This window comes from Pipra filicauda, unplaced genomic scaffold (assembly GCF_003945595.2).
Source record: "Pipra filicauda isolate LSUMZ 115617 unplaced genomic scaffold, ASM394559v2 scaffold431_size579624_pilon, whole genome shotgun sequence".
NCBI lineage: Eukaryota > Metazoa > Chordata > Aves > Passeriformes > Pipridae > Pipra > Pipra filicauda.
Window position 1 is genome coordinate 195,068 of NW_024104567.1, and position 17,783 is coordinate 212,850.

General features: G+C 48.1%; 2 protein-coding genes across 5 annotated transcripts in view; one reads left to right on the top strand and one right to left on the bottom strand.

Moving 5' to 3' along the window:
• The window catches only part of KDM1A (lysine demethylase 1A), a 48,234-nt gene extending 43,258 nt beyond the window's left edge, over positions 1-4,976 (top strand). For all 3 annotated transcript variants that reach the window (XM_027713619.2, XM_027713620.2, XM_027713621.2), the window contains one exon: positions 690-4,976. In XM_027713619.2, coding sequence (XP_027569420.1) covers positions 690-875 — 186 coding nt within the window. In that variant the 3' untranslated portion in view covers positions 876-4,976. The remainder of the gene's footprint in view (positions 1-689) is intronic.
• A 4,953-nt stretch (positions 4,977-9,929) lies between these two features.
• The window catches only part of LUZP1 (leucine zipper protein 1), a 38,500-nt gene continuing 30,646 nt past the window's right edge, over positions 9,930-17,783 (bottom strand). For both annotated transcript variants that reach the window (XM_027713627.2, XM_027713628.2), the window contains exons 3-4: positions 16,007-16,171; positions 9,930-14,519 (exon numbers count right to left, since the gene is read on the bottom strand). In XM_027713627.2, the coding sequence (XP_027569428.1) occupies positions 14,484-14,519; positions 16,007-16,171 (201 nt within the window). In that variant the 3' untranslated portion in view covers positions 9,930-14,483. The remainder of the gene's footprint in view (positions 14,520-16,006; positions 16,172-17,783) is intronic.

Here is a 17,783-nt window from a genome sequence, read left to right on the forward strand (position 1 = left end):
AGTGAGATGACCGGGAATCAAAAGGTCTGTCCCAAATAGGGGGCAAACACAATGAAGGCAGGAGTTATCTCCAGTTCATGTTGAGCAGATGGAAGTTTGAAAGCAATAGGCACTCTTGAAAGCACTGCCAGAAAAGGGTGTGTAGCTTTAGCTTTATTTGGGTTCTTGTTCTAATGATACAAGTCTTTAATACACTCAGCTATGGATAAAGTGATTCCTTGCAGAATGAAATACATGATTTTCTCCTACGTTTTATGATTCTGTGGATAGTTGCTTTAGGCCTCAGTTTAAAGAGAAACCGCTGATTTTAGTGAATTGCTAAAGTTTTTGTTTGCTAACTGTGCTAGAGTTCATGTACCAGGATCAGAAACCATTCTTCCTGAATACGTTTTGACAGTTTGGCTGTAGAGTTACAGATACAACATGCAAATGCTGTTTCGATACAGCTGGGACGTGACCCTCCTCTGCTTCTCTGGCTCTGCAAACATTGCTTATTGAGTAGAGCTTTATTTTCTTAGTAATTTGTACACAGGTTAAAATAGTTTAATTAGAGACTATTTTATATGCACCACCTTCATGTTAATGGAGATTGTGTTGTGATTTGAGGACTTTTAACATCCTTAAAGTATCATTTGCTGCAGGATCTGAAGGAACGTGAGCAAACCCTAACAGTGCTCTCTGTCCCCCAGCCCGTTCCACGCCTTTTCTTCGCGGGAGAACACACCATTCGCAACTACCCCGCGACGGTGCACGGCGCGTTGCTGAGCGGGCTGCGGGAGGCCGGGCGCATCGCCGACCAGTTCCTGGGGGCCATGTACACCCTGCCGCGCCAGCCCGCGCCCGGCGTGCCCCCGCAGCAGGCTGCCAGCATGTGAGGGGAGCGGGAGGCCTCAGAAGAGGGTGCGAAGCCCACAGTGCTACTGTTGTGGACTCTGGGATGAAGATACTCATGTAGTCTCTAGCCGAGTCTGCTGAGAGGACCCTGAGTTACTGTACAACATTTGTGTGAGAATGGCCTTACAGAAGCTCACTGAACCTTTGGCTTGGCAGCCTTCTAAAAACCTTAGAGCTGTTTGAAGGGACAGTGTAAACAGAATCCTTTACTGTGAAGCTGGTGAGGGACTTTGATTCTGCAGGTACTTTTTGAAAGTCAAGCTTGTAGTTGGAGGTTTTTTAGGATGGGATTTTTTTCTACCTGTGTGTGTATTTACAGTTTGGTAATTGCACAAGGCCCTCTAGAAAAGCTGGTTGCTACAAATAGTAACTTAGTGTAGAATTTATGTAAACTTCTTTGTGGTTTTTCTATGGTTTTGTTTTGAAGACTAATATTTTTGACCAATTCTATTCCTGTGTGGTTTTGAGAATTTGGAGCAACTGTTTACCTACCAGTAACAGCAAATCACATCCCTCCAAAATGGTCCATTGGCTGCTACACCAGCTGCATCCTGTTGTAGAGAGTAAGTTGGTATCACTGAGCATGCTAAGCATACTGTTTTATTAAATACTTTTGAACAAAAGAAATCTTCAGAATTGCATATTTGTAAGTTAAAAACTAGAAAAAATATTAGCATTTGTTTATATAGAGAGAGAGTTGCCTAGATAGGAAGTTAACTGAAAGACCTGAGTTCTTGACTTCTGCTTAGTGCAGGTATTCACTCTGTACCTCTTGGCTTTGTTTCTGCCAGACTGATGAGATGATGTTGCAACTGCCACTATGCTTCTGAAAATCACTTCGGTTTGGCTGCTTTTCCATGTATTCTCCTTCTTATAATTTATCACAAGCACAATAGAGCTTTCTTTTCATTGCACAGAGCAGTTTTATGTAAGCATTTAGATCTTTTTTCCCTCTCCTTTCTTTCCCCATTAGCATTAGACTTTTCTTATTTCTTGAACTTTTCTCATCCTCCTTTTTCTGCAGTTTATGTCTGTCTCACCTAGCTGCGGTCTCTGTTCACACTGGCTTTTCTGCTCTTCACTGCTCCTGTTCTCATTCTCTGACCCCATGTCTGTATATGTGCAGTCTATCCCAACTTCCTTCTGCCCTTGCACCTTCTGTTCTGATGCCTTCTCTTGTTCCATGCTTATCCATCTACAATTACACTACCCATGCTTCTTTCTGAAGAAAATACACACAGAGGCACGACTGCAGACCTTGCTTGTTTCTGGCTCTGTTGTCTTTGGCCACAGACTCTCCATCTTCTATCATCATTGCTTCTACTGTTTTCTTGTGTATCCTTCTTTGCAGCAGGAGATCATTCATCCTGACCGTCTTGTGGTTGCTTTCTCCTGACATGTTTAGGTCTGTGAGCAGGTATCCCATAGCCGGTCCTTCTGACAAGCCGTGAGAAAGGGCTCATGTGGCCAGAGTATTAGGCTGTGAAGGGGACACAGATTGGAGGTGTCAAGGACTAAGCCCATTGGAGGTTGGTTGGATTTGGTGCCATGGGAGACCCTTTATGCCAAACCTCCCATCTAAATCAGTGTTACCTTCCTCAGGTCTCTAACTTTGCAAATGTTGTTGCTACTTGAGCCCTTGGTGAAAAGGGATAGTATTGAGCAACATCACTCATTCTTGCTGTGCCTTCCAGGGACAAGAGAGACTTGTGATGGTTGGTCAGAAAACTGTCACTGAAGGGGGGCAGGACTTGAAAGTCCAGCAAGGCATGGAGGAGGAGTGTCTGAGGATGACGGAGAGTAAATGGGGAGTAATTTGAAACTCAAGAGTCCCTGCCTTATGCTCATCAACACCAGGGAAACCTGTTCCAGGATGACAGATGTGACAGACCTTTAAAATCCACCAACAGCTGAGCTCCTTTTGGCTACTCTGACTGAAGATGGGAAGAGAATTGGGGTGCTATGCCATGTAATTGGGTCTCCATATTTGTAGGGTGGTTTGCTGTTGGGATTCATGATGGTGCCATCTCTGTCGTGACATCCTGCATGCTCTAGCAAAGTGTCAGAAACTCTTAAAAGCACTTCAGGCCCGCTAGAAAATAAAATAGTCCTGAACTTAATGTAGTCAAAGATGTCTTTTTCCAGACAAATACCAGGCCACTTCTGCATGGTCTGAAGCAAGCGTGAGTTGCTATCACTGCAGCTACACCATAAGTATCGGACTGCTGAATCTCTGCTCAGCAACAGGAGCCAGTGCTTTCTGAGCTGTCAGTGGTGGAGGATGCAGTGTGGATTTGAGTGTGGCTGTGGTACTCCCATGTGCTCTGTTGGCCTTCATTAAGCCTTGCACACCCCCTCTAGTGTTTCTCGGCCCAGAGGGACCGGAATCTCCCGATCTCTACAGTGCTCTGTGCTTGTTTTGGGTCAGCAGAGGGAATGTGCCTGTTGAATGGGTAAGGATTTGGAGTATCACTTACCTGGGTTTTGGGGTGGGTATGACCTGCAGGTCCTCATGGTTGAAGTGTGCAGACTCTGCCTGTTTTAAGAAGCAGCTGAGGTGCTGCAGCTTTCAAAGAAAACAAATTACCATTTATTGGCAACTCACTACAGTTCTGGAGGTAGCTGGACCATTTGAAGAGGAAGGATAGCCAAGTTGCTCCTGAAAGGAGGTCCTGGAGTCTGGCCTGGGATGGGAATGGCTGCAGCTGGTAAGATTTTGGTAAGCCCGAGGACACTTGGAAAAACTCCACCTGAGAGCATGGAGCTAGTGGAAGAGCATGAAGGAAACAGTAAGGGATGGTCTTGTCTGAGCCTCCACCTCCTTCCAGGAGTCATGTTCAAGCCTACTTGGCTTTATCTCATTTCTTAAGAGTCATAGAATCATTAAGGTTGGAAGAGACCTACAAGGTCATCCAGTCCAACCATCCACCCAGCACCACCACCACTGTAACTTCTAAACCACATCACCCAGCACCAGAACCAGGTGCCTCTTGACCACCTTCAGGGATGGTGACTCTACCACCTCCCTGGGCGACTTATTCCAGTGCCTGACCACTGGAACAGTGAAACAGTTTTTTCTAATATCCCATTTGAATCTCCCATCTCAGCTTAAGGCCATTTCCTCTGGTGCTCTCACCGCAGGCACGGCAGAAGAGACCGGCCCGCACCTCACTCACCGCAGCCTCCTGTTAGGGGGCTGTGGAGAGCGATGAGGTCCCCCCTGAGCCTCCTCCACAGAAAACAAACGCAGCTCCCTCAGCCATTCCTCATAAGACATGTTTTTCTAGACCTTTCAGAGCCTTGTTGCCCTTCTCTGGACACACTCGAGTCTGAAAAGAATGAACAGGCCTTCCCTTCCCTGTGGAGTCAAGGCTACCACCTGATAAAAACATGACTGCTTTATTTGGCTTTTTTGAGGGGAAATAGCTGTGGCTGCTGTGCCTGACTTGGTGCTGTCTGTGAGCTTGGATGGTGTGTTAACAGAGTCTTTGGGGACTGAAGACTTTGCATATCCTTAAACCCCATTTGCATAACCTGATGACACTACACAGAATTCCAGTTCAAGCTGAGTGCAGAGAATTGTGGCAGGTGCAGCCGCTCCAGCAGGAACCAAGTCCTCCAGGCAGTGCCTGCCACTGACCTGCTGTGCTGTGGCTGGCATCAGGTGTGTGGTGCTGATGGCCCCTCTGCAGGCTGACCCCCATCACACCTACATGGCAGCTGTGGTGGGGCAGAAGGTCAGACCCTGGCCAGAGAGGGTTAACGTGACTGTATCTGACCACAGATGCAGATCAGAGTGGGCTATAGCTCTGCCAGCTGAGTCAGCCCTCAGAGCAGCAGGTGAGGCTGGGGCCTTCCCGTGGGTTGGGATGCCACTCAAGGGAGCTCCTCGAAGTCAGTAGCCTTCACCTTCTTAGGTGAGTGAGAGCACATTCTGGGTTACTCTTGTAATATCTTGAGAATTCTTAACTCAGACCATATGAATTCCACTGGACATCATGAATCTGTATTCCAGTGTTGGCAGAGCTTTAATTGGTTTATTTGGTTTCACTGGTTTATAAAATAAACCTTGCTTGAATATATTATTTGTCTTGATTTTGTAAGGCTGAGCTTACAAATTTCTTACTTGGCGAATCAGCAGGATGCCAACAGGGAATTGTTACAGAGGCAGCGCTGTGCCCCTCTTCCTCTGGGAATGGAAGGGACAAAGTTCAACCCCCACAGCATCGTGGAGAATACATCAATGCCAAGAAAGCAAGAAAAATGGGAAAGGCAGAGGAGCTGTGTGTGCATCTCAGGGTGTGCCTTGTGCAGGCACAAGGGAGCTTGAAGAAAACAGCTGAAGATAAAGGTGTAAAAGAAGTGAAAAGAGAGCGGACACGTCTGTTAGAACAAAAAATTGAAATTGTGCTGGCACCAGTAACAAAGCCCACAACCCAGCATTGTCCAAATGCTGAAATTAATCACGGGCACAGAGCCCAAGGAGTGGGATGGGGAACACGGGGAAGATCTTGGCATGTATGAGGGGGGACAACAGGGTGCCATGGCCATGCCAGTGGCCCCCAACCACCTTAAACTGAATCAGCAAACCCATCAGCTTCTACCTACACCTGCAGTGACCTGGGCAGATGCTGCACAGCCCAGTTACCTACAGGCATGGGGGGGGGGCTGGTATGGGCAGTGGGGCCAGCAGAATAGCAAGGTTCAACAGACTAGTGGGAAACCTCTCCCCAGGCAGCCCCCACTCCACCCCTCAACAGCCTCAACTGCCTAGGCACAGCTAATGGAGCCCACCCAGGGGATGATAATCCCTCAGGAAAGGCCCAAGGGCTGGGAGTGCCCAAGTGAAGTTACACGTTCATTGTCAGTTGCCCTCCAAGCCTACAGGCAAGGGGCAGAGCTGTTAAAAGGGATGATGAGGGGTCAGGATACAGGTGTCCTCCAGCCGTGTGCCATCAACCCTTTTGCATCTTTCCAATAAGACCTGAAGGAGTTAAAAAACTGGAAGCCAAGGTTTGGGGTTCACGCCACCAGATCAGTGTGGTGAATTTTTGCCAGTGGTCTGTTGATAAGGAAAAGCACAAGACACATTCCTGTGGGCCCACTAATTGATATAGGGGCCCAAATTAGTGTTTTGAATAAAAGGCAGGCAGAGAGTTAGGAATTACACCATCAAGGAAAGCTTTAAATATAGAGGGGGTAATGTCTGTTAGCCTGACCCAGGTAAAAAATGACTCATGGCTGTGGAAGTGCTCCAAGCCCTCATATGGAGAATTTATTAGAATTTGACAGACTAGGAGGTAAGTAGTGGTACAGTAGAGCAGGATGATGGCCTGATCAAAAGACATGCTGATGTCTCGTGCCACAGTTGGGATCTGTGTTTGAGACACAGTCATCATTGCCAGTAACTGCTGAGGAATTCATGGAAACCCAAAGATTTGCAAGTTATGTCCTACTGGGCCACTGACAGGTGCCAGCTTGACGATTGAAGGGATCGATTCCCACTGAAAACACATGTGGGACAACCCATTCTGTTGAAATTGCCTTCTACTGTCATTGAGCCTGTGATCCTGCAAAACTCAGGGGCTTGTGAGTCCTGGGAAGCCCTAAAGGCTAGTGGGAAGACCCATCTCATTAGTGCCTGATGGACGAACCCTGACTTCTAACTCTGAACCCATCTTCAAAGGGTTCAGAGGTCTGGATTTATTTTCTTAAAGTGCAGGACATGGAGACCTGGGTCACCCAAATTCTTGCTGGCAACAGGGTAGTGTGCAGCATCAACAACCAGGACCTGAAAGACTGTGTAATAACAAAGATACAGTAGGGTTTGCTCAAATGATGAAACTAACCTTGAAAACTCTCCTTGAAGAGAGGAGCCCACACTGGAGCAGGTTTTCCTGGTAGGACTTGTGACCCTGTGGAGGACCCATATGGAAGCAGCTTGTTCCTGATGGACTTCACCCCATGGAGAAGTGATCCACGTTGCAGCAGTTTGTGAAGAACTGTTGTCCGTGGGATGGACTCACGCTGGAGAAGTTGGTGAAGGACTGTGTCCCGTGGGAGGGACCCCACAGGGAGCAGGGAAAGGACTCCAACTCCTCTCTCTGAGCAGCGGCAGAAACAACAACTGACCATAACTCCCAATTCCCATCTCCCTGCACCACTGGTGGGGGGAGGAGATACAATGTGGAAGGAGTGAGGGATGGGGGGAAGGTGTTTTTATTTCTCACTGTTCTGCTCTGATCCTGTTAGTAATAAATCTCATTAATATCCCCGCTTTGAGTCTGTTTTGCCTATGATGGTGATCAGTAAGCGACCTCTCCTGGTCCTTATGTCAAATCATGAATCCTTTGTTGTATTTTCTCTCCTCTGTCCAGTTGCAGAGGGGAGTGAGAGAGTGGCTTTAGCAGGTACCTGGCCTCCAGCCAGGGTCAACCCACTGCACCGTGTTACCACGTGCCTGGGATGCAAGTCTGGGATTCCATCTTTCTTCCTGCTGGCAGAGACGGGCTGGGGTTGGAAGGTACTGAACTGTGTTCCAACGTCCCGGGGTGAACTCTGCACCAAATGGGATACTGCTGCCTGCTTACTGCAGTACATGAATGCCTCCTGGTGTGTTAAACTCCCCAAAGGAGACGGCAACAATTGCTCCAGTGCACGTAACCAGAATGCCAGTGCTTGTCAGTTAAACTTTACATGGACCAGGAGAACAGGCAATGCTATTTGGGATGGGAAGAACAGTAGGACATCTCCAGCCTGGAAATCCCTGCTTGAAACTGTCATTAAATGTAGGCACATAGGTAAAATGCCTTTGTTAAGGTTATCTCCTCCTGCCTGGAAAGCTCTGGCACAGGGCTGACTCCTGGTGCAGTAATGCTGGCTGACTCCTGGTGCAGTAATGCTGGCTGGCTGTGATCCTCTCTGTCTTAATGTGCAGCAGAACCAATGACACCCTTTGCCCACCTGGCATCTGTGACACCAGGCTCGTGGCAACCATCAACTGCTCGTAGAACCTTCACCTAACTCCAACAGACACTTGTATTCCTGATTATCTCCTACTATTCTGGGATTAGCCTGTAAATTGTCTGTGCCCTCTCTATGGCCCATCTTTAAGGATGGCCATATGGAATGTATTCACAAGTGGTGTGAATACATTCCAAGAAACCAGCAGAGGGGGTGGCAGGAAGCTTCAGCGCAAGTAGGATGGTGGTTAGAATCAGTATATGAACTGGGAATCATTTGGATGTATTATTTGTCTCAATTTTGTAAGCCTCTGTGACAAGACACTGAAAACAATTATGTCCATCAGTGCAACTGCCAAAAGCAAGGAATGAGTCTGGGTTTCAGATCCTTGGACTGAAAAGCATGTTACTGAAGATACTAACAAGGATGTTGGGAACAGGATGGCTGGATATAGGCAGGCAGCATGCCCTGTGCTGGTGAGAAGCAGTGTTGCATGCTAAAGGCATCAAGAGGTCAGCGGGGCTGGCTCCGGAGCCACTGGGTGTTCCCCACCTCTCTACAAGGCTGTGAGCATTGGGCTTGTTCTTTCCATTGGGGTGGTGGTAACGATGTTGAACAGCTATTTTACAAGGTAAATCACAGCAAAGGGGAGCTGCCTCTGCAGCTTGGGTACACACTGCTCTGGGTGTGATGCCAGAGGTAAATGTGTGACACTGCTTTGCCTTCTGTGAACAGCTGATCAGGAACCCAGGGCAGGAGCAGGAATGACCTGGGCATGGGCAGCACACAGGATCTGGCTCAACATCTCACCATTAAATAGAGCAGCAACCTTCTCACAGGTGTGACTAAAGCAGAGAGGTTTGTGTCTGAAATAACAAGAGAGTACACCTGTTTGTAGGCAACAGGAGGATCACCTAAACCCACCAAAGCAAGCAGATGTGACTAATTAAAAAGATCAGAATAAAAAAAGGCTTTGGAAAAAGTGAAATTTCCTGGCTTTTAAGCAGCAATGCCATGGTGGGTGGCCAGTGGTCCAGTTCACGTTCCTCACTGTCCCCACGTAGCAGTGGTGAGCCTGGCCTTGAACCATGAGGCCAGATTTGGCAGCAGATTTGACAGCTTTGGAGAATAACGCTTCACTAACATGTTTACAGGTCTCTGCTGCTCTTAGCAGGCCAGACACAGCAGCATTTGTGTTGTAGCTACAGTTAAACAACCACCTCTTTAATGATGCTCAGTAGTTGCCTGTGTGAACTGGGACAGAAAGGGCTCAGAGCCAAGCCAGAAGTTAGTTTTCTTAGACAAATATTTAACGGAGGGTATCTCTGTAGGACTTTACCTCGCATTAATGGGCTCTAACCAGGGAGCAGCAGCTGAAGCGACAGCTATGGATGGCTCCTAAAATGTCTGTCCATAATAACTCATTTCATAGAGCTGCTGGAAACATATCCTGTTTTGCAAACAGAATAATCCAGACACAAGAAAAATAATTTTGTCTATAAAGTGTGGTACCCCCCTTACAAATCAACGTATTTCAAGTTATAGTCACAGGGGCTCATCCTGAATGTGACAGGTGCTAATTGTACCTGTATCTGTGCTAACTGTACCTGCACATGAGAAATAGAAATCATGAAGGAGATTTGCCACTTGTACTGACCTCTGTATCCTCCAGTGCCTTCCAGGTGGCGAACGGATCCTGGTTTCACTACAATCAATACTGACGGAGTGAAAGAGCTCTAACCAAGTGGTGGCTTCTTTCCCTCTGTAGTAACACCCTTGTTCCCCCACTCTCAGCAATGCCATGTTGAGCTCATCCAGCCACAGTGGAGAGTGGCTGTGTACAACTGGTTGTGCTGTGTATGCACTGTCCATGCCCGAAATACAGCCTGGAATGGGTGTGTGAGATACGCCTCAACACAGGCACAGAATGAAGCACAAGGTGCTCAGCTCCTGCACTGACCCACACACACACACACACTCTGCTGCCAACCAGGGCTGCCTCAACGCCTCACCGAGGGGCAGCAACAGGACTTGCAGAAAACACTTGCTGGAAACACCACATCACACACACGTAAAAAGAGAAGTGTTTATTGGTTATATACTGTAGCGCTGACAGTGTTTGAGTCAGGAGAGACATGCAGATAAGTGTGTGTTTACATTTGGCATGCAGACTAAGAGCACTGTGTCACTTGAAGGAGGTGAGCACCATCAGTATCCTCTGCATGGGCAGCGTAGGGAGGAAAGCACTGGCTTTCCTCTACTCAGCATGCTGAGACAGGCAAGTTCTGAAAGGGTGGAACAGTGCTGATAGCTCTATTTTGGACACAAAAGTTTGTTTTAGGGATAAAGGCAATACTGTTACCCTGGAAAATTTGCTTAACTTAGATGAATCTGTGATTATGAAAAGATTTCTTGCATTATTTGTCTTCTAACTAAGCTGCCCCAGCCCAAATATATGTTTGCAAATACAAAAAAATAGATTTATTCTCTTAAAAATACATTCCATGCAGCCTGGAGTGCTGCTTCCCCAAGGCAGGAGCTGGGACTGCACATGGGGCAGCCCAGGAGGATGATCCTTTGGGAGACTTGGGTTCTGACCATCAGAGGCATCTGCAAACAATGGCTTTGTGTTCTCTTGCACACAGCACAGCCTGTGGGAGGCTGGCCTGGAGCAGGGCCCTGATCACTCCAACGCTGTGCAAGGGTGGCAGAGATAAGGTCTACTATGTTAGAGATGACACCAATATGACTATTGCTTCGATCCGTAGTTAGGAAATGTGCTTGTGTCAAGTGTCTCTTGAAGCACTGAGGTGCACCACCCCACCCTGTGCTTCCTGCCCTTTTCCCTTGCTGGAGGTCCCATCTGTGGGAGGGCCACAGGGCTCCCCTCAGCCAGGCCCACTGCCCAGCACCAGTGGGCACATGGCCAAGCTGTCACACCCACGTTCCCCGAGCGGCTGGAGAGGCAGCTCTGCGCGCTGCAGAGGTGTTTCTGGGTGTGAAGGAAGCTGTTCTGTGAAGCAGCAAGCTGCTGCCCCTCAGGCTGGCACCAGCCCTTCTGGGGAAAGCCACTGGCTCTCCAAAAGGGACCAGCAGCTCAGGGTCCTTGGGAGCAGCGAGCACTGACACACTTCCTCTGTACAGCAAATACATTTACAACTTTGGAATTACCCAAGGGCTCGATGCGTGGCCTTGTGCATCATCAAGCCTACTGAAAAGCCGGTTATATTTATATGCTAAAATTACAAATACTTCTTCAGTGATGGCAATATTTACACATATACTCTATTTTACAGCTGTTCAAAAAAAGTGTGCAATTTGAGTAAACACATTGTGTTTCCTGAAGTCATTGCTATAAGGTTAATAATACAATCAGCTCCTATTGCACTCATTGACCAGAGGGCATGGCCCCTTTCTGTTCTAGGGAGGGTTTTCTTTCTCAGATTTAATCTTGGTTGTGGTAAAAACAACCAGTGTGACATCTGTGTCCAGTATTTACAAGCAGTGAGACTGAGCCTAGAGCAGGAGTTCAACGTATCTGCTGTAAAATATTGAACAAATGACTGAAGCAGCTGGAGAAAGGAGAGATGTTACCTTGTGAGAAGCACTTGAGGAGAGCAGACAGTGCCCAGCAGCTCTGCACTGCTGGGGCAGCAGCTGTGGATAAGCCAGCTGAGCAACAAGGTGAAGCCCTCTAGTTGCTCCAGCAAAGCCTGGTCCTGGATGACAGAAGTGGAAAACCCAACAGCTATTGTTGCTGGTGGTTCTTTCCTTGCAATTTAGACACAGGGGTTTCTGGGTGAGCTGTGGGGTTGAAAAGCTGATGAATAAGCCAGTGTTTTGTGGGTAGGCACAGGGAAACCTGTGTTTATCCTGCATGTTGTGTCACAGGGATGCAGAGACTTCCTGGCCAGGACTGAAACCAGTTCCCTTGGATGGAGCTTTGGGAGCACCATGCGAAGCTGTATCCGTATCAAGAAGATGAGGAGAGGGCTGGTAGATGAGTAGGGGTGTCCCGTGGGATGTGGACCAGTATCCTGCAGCAGGATGGGGTGGGGACTGGGGGGAAAGTCATTCAGTTGCTGCCCAAAGCAATACTTGTACAGTGCAGTACATGCTGTCCCGCGGTGTGTACGACAAGCTGCAAGTCCTGGGCAGCAGTGACCCAGGGCAAGGGGAGCCCCCCAACATGCCAGCTCTCTGGAGGCGCAACCGCAATGCCCATGGTGACTGTGACTGGTACAGGTTATACAGCTGGAGAGCTGCTTAGCAGCAGGTTCGGGAACGCACAGAGAAGGAAATAATCCCTGTGACAACTGAAGAGGCAGCTACATGCCAAGGGGCTTCCCAGCTGCTTCCAGGTTAAGCAAGCAGGTACTGCATGAGGCATTTGGACTGCTGAGACAGTAGGTTTAGTTTTGAGGGGAACATGAAAAGAAGGGGTAAAGAGAGGCAGCACTCTGCGGTGGACAGGCTGCAGCAGCCCCGTGGAGCAGTGCTGAGCTGGGCACTGCTGGGCAGGCTGCAGGGTCGGATCTGCTGTGGGGGCAGCACAGCATCGGAAGACGAGTGCTGCTGGCAATCCATCTGATTTTGGGTGGTGGCAGTGATCCTGACATACAGTGAGTGCTGAGCAGAGCAGGGTGCTTAGGAGGGACATGGCCATTGCACAGGATTGTTACAAAGAAACTGTGGTTTCAGATTGAACAATCTGCAAGGATTTCCAATCCTTCCTGATAAACACATGGGGAAGCAGTTCAGAAATCTGAATTTAGCTTCAGAATTTCACTTTCTTTTAGTTTGGATTTTGAATTTAAATTTTTTCCCCATTATCTTGTTCTACTAGCACTGTTACCATGTCAATGGTAACAGAGAGTGGTTCATATAATTTATTTTAATATAATTTAAAGATTATTATAGAGCTGCCACTCAGTACTAATTTAGAAGCATTATCTTTTTGTCTTGTTATGCAACTTGAGACTTATACGTCATGACATATAAAAGAATAAAACGAAGGGTTAAAAATATGAATTTGGGAAAACATCTTAAAAATTGCAAAAGGAAACACTTTTTTTCAAAAATAATTTTTCCCTTCCTCCAAACAATCTTCATAAAAAATAATCATGTCACTGAAACACATCTTTGTGTTTTCATAGATATTTTGCAGCCAGGGAGGAGCTGCAGCACAGGGATGCGCAGTACAGGCAGGCACACAGCTGTGGTACATGCTTCTCTGGAGGCGGGATATGGGAATGAGTGTGGGGTGCAACTCAGACATGGGAGCTGCTGGGGTGCAGCTCTTTCCACAGGACCTCAGAAACAGATCAGGGACCTTTTCCTTCTGGCGTATTATCCCTGTCCCTCTGCAGAAAAGCACAAGCACAGCAGGAAGCACTGGGGGGGGTCAGTGCTGTTTGTGTACAGGCCAGCCCAGCAGCTGGCGGGTGGAATAGAAAAGAAGGACTAGCCAAGCCCTGCCTGTGCAAGCCAGGAGCAATAACCCTGCTCAGGGCAGATGTTGCTCCAGCACCTGAGCACCTCCTGGAGCTGCAGGGGCAGTGTCTGCCTGACAGTGACACCAACTGCATTCCGTGGCCTGGGGGCACTGACAGGGGGACACATCTCTTGTATTTGAAGCAGTCTCTGACCACACTTGAGTCCCAGGCACAGTAGATGGCAGATAGAGCACAGATCAAGGCTGTAGCCATACTGGAGATCAGCTTAGGGTTCAATCCTGCTGTCTCCACTCTGTTTTGGGAAGGAACAAGGACATTCTGCTTGTCTGTGAGGAAAAGCACTTGTTTCTTTTTCTCTTATGGCTCAACTGCTAAAAATGAGCTGCAGAGCTGTTGCTTGCAGAGTGTGACAGACATAAAGCTTCAGGTAAATGGCACTCCAGTCCCAGGCAGGAGGAACTGTTGCTGCTGCAACACTGGTTTGGCTCACTGGATGACTTCTTGGTGCGGGATCTCAACTGGTGATGAGTAGGTCATGCAAGGCTCATTGCAGAGACTGACAGCAACAGGGAACAAACTGCTTCTAAACAACATTTTCTGTTCTCCTTCCCTCTCAGTGTGTAAAGCAACAAGCAACCAGTGGGGAATGGTCTCCTCCTGCCTAGAGAGAGAGGGTGCTGGGAACACTGAGGTGACCACTACCCCAGCCAAAAGGAGGTATTAGGAGAATGCAAAATGTCTCTAGGAACTGAAAGCTTTCGATTGTGGAGGACAGCTGTCATGGGCTGGATGTAGTCATAGGGACACTGCTGGGATCTTGTGTGAATGTAAGTTGTTAACAAAAAATTCTCTCTTGTCCAGGGAGTACCATTGTTCAGAGAGGCTATGTAGTCAGAGTTTCCATATGGAGACAGACTTATGGAAGATTAAGATTGCAGGTACAGAGATGAGAAAAGGGAGTCCCCTGAGCAAAGTCTCTGCAGCTGCCTCTTCAGCAATGAAGAAGAAGAATTCACTGGTAAAGCTCCTGTACCTTTCAAATCGCATTACAAAACTGGTTTCAGACTACCTGAAGCCTCTGGAGAGGTTACAAACAGGTGTGATGCCTGTGAGCTTGGTACTATTCTGCCTCTTGCTCCACTGTTTTCACTGACCAGAAGGGAATGCAGCTCATCTCCGAGATGTCCGGCAGGCCCGGGAAGTGCCCTGTAAGAGACAACCCACAGCGTCACAGATTGGCCAGGACCTGCAGCTGCCCTGCAAGCATTTCTACTCTGCGGAAAAGGATTGCAAATGCCTTTGGCAACTACCCCAAATCCCACCAGGATCCCAGTCCAATGGTGGGGTGGGGAAGAGCAGTGACAGGATGGGTTTGGAAGACAGAGGTTCTGCCAGCTGGGAATAAGCCCAAAGCAAAGGGACCTGGCCCTGCCTCACATAGCTTTTTTTATACTGTAGGATACCCCGCACCCATTTCCACATCCAGCATGTGGGTCCTGGAAGTGGGATGCAGAACACCTGACAACAGAGGCGCTGGAGTTGATTTAATGTCGAGCACACCTTTTGTGGTGTTCAGGCTTCTGCTACAGCTGGTGGAGGTCTGGGCAAGACAGCAGAACCAGATGATGGTGTGTATGTTACAGGGATGTTACCCAAGTTTATATTTGCTGTTGATCCAGTCTGTGCAGACAAAGAAAGCACAACACAGTCTCAGGTATAGGACTCTGCACCGGGCCAGGTGAATATTACCTACGTAACACCTCCTGATGACCACATAAGAGCATTGTTGGGGTGCCTCTTTCCTCAGCTACCCACAAGGACAGTGTCAGTTCACTAACCTCTGCTGCCAACACTACCTTTCTTCAAGTGCCAGTCTGCGAAGGTCAGCTGGGACCATGGACCTCCGGGATCTTAATTCTGTAGCACTCACCATAAGGTATGACTCTGTAGGGCATTCAGCTGCCTTGCTGCAGTCCTGATGCTCTCATGGCAAGACTCAGCAACTGTGCATGTCAATGACATACACTGGCAACGGGTTTGGGGTCTTACGTATTTCCTGCTGTAGACGATCCATAAATTGAAAGATACACTTTGCTCTCGGCAGCTGCACAGGCCAAGAGGGAATGCCAGGAGAAAAAGGAAGTCTTTTGTACAGACACAAGCATGCCTGTGCACCTGAGAATTAATGTCTGCCTGGACCTCTATACACTCAGAAGGAAGCCCCTTGTGAAGAGGCTGTAATACATACTTTTTTCATATTTCAGACCATAAGTCATAGTCACTATAATGTGGGCCATTTTGCAGTTGTGTGTCCAGAAGGATGTATTTTAGGAAGCAGAGCAGCAAGTATGTAGCAGCAGAGAAGCACTCCAGTAATACAGCAGCCAGCTGAAGCTGGGACTCTGCTTTTGTCTCTCCAAATGTTTTTTTCCATCCCTGATTGACTCGTGTACCACAGCATGACTAGATGCAGTGCCTCTTAGTCCTTGGAGAATATTTTTAGCCATAAAGCTAGCTGAAACAAATTTACAACAGAAAATACAGCAGCCACTCCACCCCTGGGAAGTGCTAAGTTCAGACTGGATTTTTTCTACAAGGTATACTTTCTTTTTGGACAAGCTCTCTAAGTTATGTTACTTGGAGGTCAGTTCAGATATTGTCTTCTTGCTTTGTAACTACCTCCCCTCACATACCTGCTCCTCTGCTTGAAGACCTGGTTGTGCAGGGGAGTTGGATTCAGGGTCCTGCAGCTCCACCTTGGTGGCTGGCCTTTTCCCTGGAATGTCAGCCTGTAAGAGGTACTCAGAAGAGCTGTACTGCTTCCTCCTGGAACTGGACACAAAATCCTTGCTTTCATCCTGTGCAAAGGAAAATAAAAAGGGTTGGGACCTGGGGACTCTGAAGGGCCTGGAATAACGCTGGGCTTCTAGTCCTGGGTTTGTGGTGTGAGGTACTGTCTTGAGTCCCTTTGGCAAAGAGGGACTTGGGGCACCAGACCAGCTAGGGCATGGCCTCACTTATGTACTATTTCATAAAGATATTTTAAAAAATCCAGTAATTTTAACCCAAGTTATGGATGCAGAATCACAAAACAGAATAGATCCCTTGGACAAGGTTACCGAGGTCCAAGGAAAGATGAAACCACTGATGTGATGTAGCTGGCTGCTTAAGTAGAAGCTTATGTGGAGTCAGCAGGAGTGAAAAGACGATGGATGCTGTGTTGGGTTTGCTGTGGCCAGGTTTTGGTAGGGGGGAGTTACTGGGCTGGCTTCTGTGAGAAGCTGCTAGAAGCTTTCCCCATGTCCATCAAAGCCAGTGCCAGCTGGCTCCAAGACAGACATGCCACTGGCCAAGGCTGAGCCAATCAGAAAAAGTAACAGCATCTCTATGATAACATTTAATAAGGAAAAAAAGTCACTGTACAGAAGTAATTGTGGCCAGGGAAGAGAGGAGTGAGAATATGTGAGAAACAGCTCTGCAGACACCAAGGTCAGTGCAGAAGGACGGGGAGGAGGTGCTCCAGGCACTGGAGCGGAGATTCCCCTGCAGCCCATGGTGAAGACTGTGGTGAAGCAGCCTTCTGCAGCCCGTGGAGGTCCACAGGGGTGTTGAGATCCACCTGCAGCCTGTGAAGGAGCCCCTAATGCAGGTGGATCCCAAAGGAAGCTGTGACCATGTGGGAAGCCCACTATGGAGTAGGGTCCTGCTAACCTGTGAGGAGAGGAGCTCATATACTGGTAGGATTTGTGACCCCTTGGGGGACCTATGCTGGAGCAGCCTGTTCCTGAAGGACTGCACCTCATGGAAAAGTGACCCATGTTGGAAAAGTTCATGAAGAACTGTAGCCCAGGGCAGGGATCCCACGCTGGAGAAGGGGAAGGACTCCTCTCCTGGAGCAGTGGCAGAAACAACATGTGATGAACTGACTATAACCCCTATTACCCATCTCCTTACATTACTGGGGGTGAGGAGGTGGAGTCCTGGAAGTAGAAAGGGGAGTCCAGGAAGGAGGAAGGTGTAGGGGGAAGGTGTTTTTAAGATTTGTTTTACTTCTCATTATCCTGCTCTAATTTTGATTGGTAATAAATTAAATTAATTTCTCCAAGTCAAGTCTCTTTTTGCTTGTGACAGTAATCTGTGAGTGATCTCTCCCTGCCCTTTTCTCCCCTCATGAACTTTTCATCACATTTTCTCTCCCGTGTCCAGTTACAGAGAGGAGTGATCGAGGGGCTTTGGTGGGAGCCTGGCATCATGCCAGGGTCAACCCATCACAGATGCACTGCACATCAGTCCCCAAAGCAGGGGAGAGAAGGGGCGAGAGGCAGCACATCCCTGGACATTGTCAGGGATGAGCCACCCATCATAAGAAGGTATGAAGGCTTCCTTTGAAGACAAGCCTGCCTTTAAGGTTTTGTCTAATATGTGCAGCACACAGCCCAGCTCCAGTTCTATTAATGTCAGAGGCATAAG